The sequence below is a fragment of the Dioscorea cayenensis genome, unplaced genomic scaffold (assembly GCF_009730915.1).
Source record: "Dioscorea cayenensis subsp. rotundata cultivar TDr96_F1 unplaced genomic scaffold, TDr96_F1_v2_PseudoChromosome.rev07_lg8_w22 25.fasta BLBR01000637.1, whole genome shotgun sequence".
NCBI lineage: Eukaryota > Viridiplantae > Streptophyta > Magnoliopsida > Dioscoreales > Dioscoreaceae > Dioscorea > Dioscorea cayenensis.
The window spans coordinates 31,419-37,691 of NW_024087028.1; the positions used below are offsets into that span (position 1 = coordinate 31,419).

The 6,273-nt window shown below is 31.0% G+C and overlaps 1 protein-coding gene across 2 annotated transcripts; it reads right to left on the reverse strand.

Annotated features, from left to right (window-relative positions):
• Nucleotides 1-4,895: 4,895 nt before the first annotated feature.
• Nucleotides 4,896-5,953, reverse strand: LOC120254794 (WUSCHEL-related homeobox 4). Of its 2 annotated transcripts, none has more exons than XM_039262822.1 (3): nt 5,694-5,953; nt 5,319-5,597; nt 4,896-5,208 (listed from the first exon to the last, which is right to left on the reverse strand). In XM_039262822.1, the coding sequence occupies exons 1-3, from the start codon at nt 5,910-5,912 to the stop codon at nt 5,056-5,058; spliced, it is 651 nt and encodes a 216-aa protein (XP_039118756.1). In that variant the 5' UTR covers nt 5,913-5,953; the 3' UTR covers nt 4,896-5,055. The 2 variants fall into 2 exon arrangements, with proteins under 2 accessions (XP_039118756.1, XP_039118755.1); XM_039262821.1 differs by having other exon boundaries at nt 5,319-5,609.
• Between the last annotated feature and the right edge of the window lie 320 nt (nt 5,954-6,273).

The window sequence follows — 6,273 nt, forward strand, 5'->3', positions numbered from 1 at the left end:
TAACCAACAATTCGGATCTCTGATACCACTTGATAGGCAAAGAAACACAATGCAAGTACTCATGGGAATCTGAATAACACACCAATGAAGATTAAACACACTGTCAAATCTAAATGCAAGAACAAAATATCACAAAATAGAGACACATAATTTTTGTGGAAAACCTTCTCTAGGCTAGAGGAAAAAACCATAGGATTGAAGCCACTTAATCTTCCACTATAATCAACAATAATTGGCAGTACAAGAGAGTCTTCTCTAGATAATACTAAAGGCATACACCATCAACCAATCATCATGGATAACAAACCCATTTGTAAATCATAAAAGATGAACCAATAATGGAAGAAGTAAGAAAAGGAAATAAGTCACTAAAAACTGCAATCGTCTGTCGCCTATTGCTTTTACCCAAAAACTCAAAACTAGATCTTCATCGTTCAGAACATGCATCTTTTAGCCATGAACATGCTCACAAAATTTGAGCTTGATCCAACGGTTAATGAAACAGAAAACGCCAAATTACCAGGCCTATGTTGTGCAAATTTTCTCTCCTTTTCTCTCGGTCGAAGATGAAAGCACACTCCCTTCACTATCCTTCACCCTCTTACACCTTGACATAATTGAACCCACTAGGTCAGATGCAAGAGTGTATTTTAGTGTATTACAAAAATACCCTTGGAAAAGGTAATTAATGACCTTTCCTACATAGCCTCTCAACTTGGGTCATCCTCCAGCTGGGAGGGAAACCCAACTGAGTGCTTTCTCCACCCTTACTCTGCTAAAGTAATTAGAGAAATCCCCCCGCCCCCCATAACAAGTAGAGATTTATTAGTAGTATACTCAATCAAATAGGTGATTTCCTAACCCACTACAGATCCCATACTACCTCCCACAAACTGAAAATCCATAACCCCAATTGTTAATGATAGATATGGCAAAAGTTGGTATGATTACACATATTCCTAATCCTAAATAGAATGTAACGATGTAGAAATCCAAATGTAAACATAGTATATATTTACATATGTTCAAATAAACCCTTCTTATAATTAGAATATACATAACCCTATTCCAATATGGTCTTTATCTGATTTAAACAGATGACTTGCACTTTACAATGGTGTAATTCTATCACTGAGTTAAAAGGACCCATTCTTTTTTAATTCATGAATTAGTTATCTTGCATTACGAATTCATCTCCCTCCTGTGAAGGATTAAATCGGGGAAGCAGATCCCAATTGGATAAGGGAGGGATTCCCCACCTAATGCCCATCTCCACTAAAACTAGATAAATACCACCTCCCTTAACATAACACACGAGCTTTATTCATTGTAACCCCTTATTTCTAATAAACCCCCTCTTGCGGAAGGAAATCGAAGAATCTCCGCCCTGAATGGATCTGATCCCCATGAGAAAAGAGAGGGATTACCCACCAGATGCCTATTCTATTAAAAAAAGATGGATACCACCTCCCATGACACACGAGTTTGAAACCTCTCATTTCTGATAAAGGACCAAATATTAGGGGTGAGCAAAAAAAATCCTGATCCGATGATCCGATCCGATATCCGTTTTTTTTACCCGAATTTTTTGGGTACCCGATCCGAAAAAGAGGTCGGTACCCGGTCCGAATTTTTAAGGTGAAAACCGGATCGGATACTGGTCGGGAGAAATTAAAAACCGGTATCGAATCCGATCCGGTTTTTAATATATTCGTTTATATATATATATAATTATATAGATAGATAATTAGATATATAATACATTTTAAATTTTTATATGGTTTAAAAAGTATCCAAATCTCTCATTTAAACCCTTGAAGATAAATTTTTCTTTTTACTTTTTTAGACTATATAAAATTTAAATTTATTATATATATTAATAAAATTTAAAATTTTTACGAGGGTGTAAGTAGAAAAATAATAAAAATCCCTCGTTTAAATACTTAAAGAGTTACTTATATATAGTTATATTATATATATACATATTAATAAATTTAAACTCTTCTAGGATTAAAAAAATAAAAAGGAAAAAATTCCAAATCTTTATGCCTAAGATTGGTGAAACTCTTTATTATGTTTTTGACTTTTTTTGTGGGGAGAATAATTTAAGGTTTTAATCCTCTTTATAAGTTACAAGTTTCTCATATATATATATATATATATATATTTTATGAATGTTAATGTTGTTATATAAAAAAAATCCATGGAGAAGATGAAACTTAAATTTGGATCCGGATATCCGATATCCGATCCGGTTTAAAACGGGTACCCAATTTTTAGTACCCGATACCCGGTTTAAACCGGGTCGGATACGGGTCAAGCTTTTGCTGATCAGAAAAACCGGATACCCGATCCGGTTTTAAAAACTGGGTCGGATACCCGGTTTTGCTCACCCCTACCAAATATGATTATATAATATTCATTTGTAAACATGTTTCTTTGTTATATATATATATATTATATATATATATATATATATATATATATATAAGCAATATTAATGAAACTCAATAGTCAAGTATGTGTTAACTAATATGTTTTTTAACTCAATAGTTAAAAATAATCAATGATCCCATGTTTCCAAAATGAATTAAAATTAAACATGAACATCACAAACTTTTAGACTATGATTTTAGGGTACCAACAAAAATGTAGGTTACCTCGAAATTACAACTAAATACTCCAACATAACTCTGCCAACCTTATTTTAGGGAATGTAATATTAAAAAAATATACTTTTCAAAAATATTAGTATTATTAGAATCTTATTATTAAATGTAAGATAATTTTTATTTAATCTACAAATAATTATTTTAATAATTGTTAATTAAATCAAATGAATGGTAACTACCTTTAAAAAATTCCCACTTGAAAATGATTGTCATATCTTAGTGGTTGATTACTATCAAATCAAAATTTAAAAATTGATGAACAATCTCCTCTTATATATATATATATATATATATATATATATAACTAGAAGGGAAGGAAGATATAATAGATAGAAGATAACAACGTGACAAGTCACACTACATATAAACTTTTAAATCCTCAATTATATTTTGAAAAAAAGTTTAACCTTCAATTTTTCCACATAGGAATTAATTACACTGCAGCTTAATTTATTGCAAAAATGGTGATAAATATTTTTTTGGTGTATTTTTTTTAAATTATGTATTTTAGAACCCTATATATATATATATATATATATGAGAACATATACATATAAACTCCAAGTCCTAACTTTTCAAATCCAGAGAAAATGTCACCAACCTTTTATGACATCAAAAGTGATAACATGCCTATCTATCAGATCTCTCCACTGACATTAATTATTCAACTTTATGTTAATAATATTCCCCAACCAAACACACTTTAGTCTGTGTTTACTGAAATGTGGTCAATATTATTTTACAAGGAGTACATATAAGACCAATAGTAAATGACTGAAGTGTAATAATAAATTTTCCAACACTCTGAATCCCAGATTGAAACATACTCAGACTAATGCCATGATTTAATTGCAGGAATCATGCAGTCAAGTTACAGCTCTAAAGCAATACCAAACACTCATCATGGCTGGAGAGAAAAATCATTTGATTGAGAGTTTAACGTGGATCAAAAGAACTCATCTCAAACTTTGTTTTCTTTTGTTTTTTTTTTTAAAAAAAAATTGGAATTAAAAATCAAGAATTGGAGATTAGTTATGCATGGCATGATTTGAATCTATCAGTCAGTCAAAAGAAGACTGCTGCTGCTATTTCTGCAGTTTTACTGCTGATCGTGAGGCTCTTTTACTGTTGTTTTTTTACTGCTTTGAATCTGATGTGAATTGAATGAATGAATGAATGAATGAATGAATTGGGTCTCATGGGTTCATGAAAACAAAAGTTTGATGAGCTAATTAATTTATATATATATATATATATATATATATAGTATAAACTATATGCATATATTCTAGATATATCAAGTGCTCAGAATGTGCTTTGAATTTTTTACTTAATGGTGACTTGGAAATGATTGTGAGAAAAAGCTTTTGTGTGAGTGTGACTGGATGTGTTCAAGTAGATGGGGTAAATTTGGTTTAGAATTTTTTTATAAGATAAAAAATTGTGATAATTTGGTGTAAAATGTATAAATGGGTTTGTTTTTATAAAAAGTTGTTTCTTTTTTAAAAAAATAACCATGGAATGCTAAATATGAAGGAATCCGGCCATCAGTGTTTGTGGGACAGAGTAACCTTAAATTTCAAAAGAAGTGGAACTTTTAAATAAAAATTAAATATTTGAATTAATAAAAAATTTTAAAAATGAAAACCAAGCACGTTGTAAACTTTTCCATTGGAAAAAAGGAATAAAAGAATAAAAAAAATGTATCTCTAGAAACACATGGATCTTAAGACACTGATAAACCCTGTCGGTTGTTTTGGAAAGCTCACCTACAAACAAACAACATATCTTTTATTAAAAATTTAAGATGAGTGAAATTTTTTGTAAGAAAATATATAAATTATATTAAAATACTAGTTCATTATCATACTCAATTTGAAATTAAGAAAAATTAATAATAAGTTTCAAAAGAAATAGAAGAGTTCCTCCTTTCACCAACCCCCTAAAAGAAACCCCACTTTTAAGTGAAGCATGTTACTTTCCCTCTTTAAATCCAAGTACCCAAATGTGAACAAAACCAATATCAAACACTAATAAAGGTTCATTTCAATACACGAGATCTATATATAATGAACTAGCTTTTTGACACCAAAAAAGCAAAAAGCCAAAAGCCAATCCCCACTTAAAACCTTGGAAAAGCCCAAGCATGCATCCTCTCACCAAAAAGAAATCAATCTTTCATGCAAACATATCATTCAAATCCCATTAATCAAAGTCCCTACCTCTTCCTCACAAACATGCAATAAAAAACAATTAAAAAAAAAGAAAAAAGAACAAGAAACCAAGAAACCAAGAAACAAGAAAAAAGAAACACTAGTCTTAAACTCTTATTAATATTATTATTATCATCTATCTAACAATCTATTTATCCATTTAATGTACTTCATCTTCCAAGCTCTGGATGCAAAGGAAACAGCTCCAATGTCCCATCACCTTCATCTTCATCCACTTCCAACTCTTCACTCCAGCTCCTGCACCTCCTCTTCTTATTCCCATCACACCATTCCTTTTTATCTTCTTCTTCTTCTTCTTCTCCCTGTAAACAAATTAAACAACATGCAATATACTAAACTACATTCTTAATACTCACATATATACATATATATATATATATATATATATATAGCATGTAAATTAATGTCTCACCCTTGATTCAATGAAGAGTGACATTAATGGGGGAGGATGAGACACTGTTGATGAATTCGACAAACTAAGCAAAGCACTACGCTTCTGTTTTTGCCGTTCGCGAGCTTTGTGATTCTGAAACCAATAGAAAACATTCTTCCCTTCGATCCTCCCGTATTTCCCGAGCTCGATAGTGATTCGTTCAATCTGGTTTGCGTTCGGTGTTCGCATACCGCCTTTGTAAAGTGCTTCTAATGCTCTTATTTGTTCTTGTGTTGGATTCCATCTTGTTCCTCCTGACTGAACCTCCACCAATTATAACATCAATCCATGATAATTTTTTAGTACTAATAAAAAAAAAAAGAAAGAAAGGAATGAATAGAAGGTTTTATATACCTGAGAGATATCTAGAGTTTTGGAAGAAGACTTGGTGTTGTTGTTGGAATGCTTGACAAAGGTCTTGAGTTGGAGAGAAGTGAGGACTGGTTCAGTGGATTCTGTGAACTTGGAAGGAAGAGACCTAATGAGATGTTCATGCTTAAGGCCAATGTTTAGGGAGGAAGAAGTGGAGTCTTGGTCCCAAAAGCTTAGGGATAACTGTTGTTGCACCTCCATGAAACCAAACAAAGAGAAGATAGAGAGAGTGATGCAGGGAGAGTCAGATGGAAAGCAGACAAGTATTTATAAATAATATGCATATATATATATATATATATATAGTGTTTGTGTTTGTTTCTGTTTGTTTGTGTTTGTTTGTGTTTTGTAGGAGAGAGAGAGAGAGATGGAAGACCAAATGATGATGATATTGGAATTATTATTGAGAATGTTTTGTATATTAAATAATATTATTTATTAAAATAATATTTTGTATTGGAAATAGATAAAAGTTTGAAGGTTTAAGTGTACATATTGTTATATAGTTTGATTATTTAAATATATTTTTTTCAAAAATAGATTATCTATTTATTTGACATGA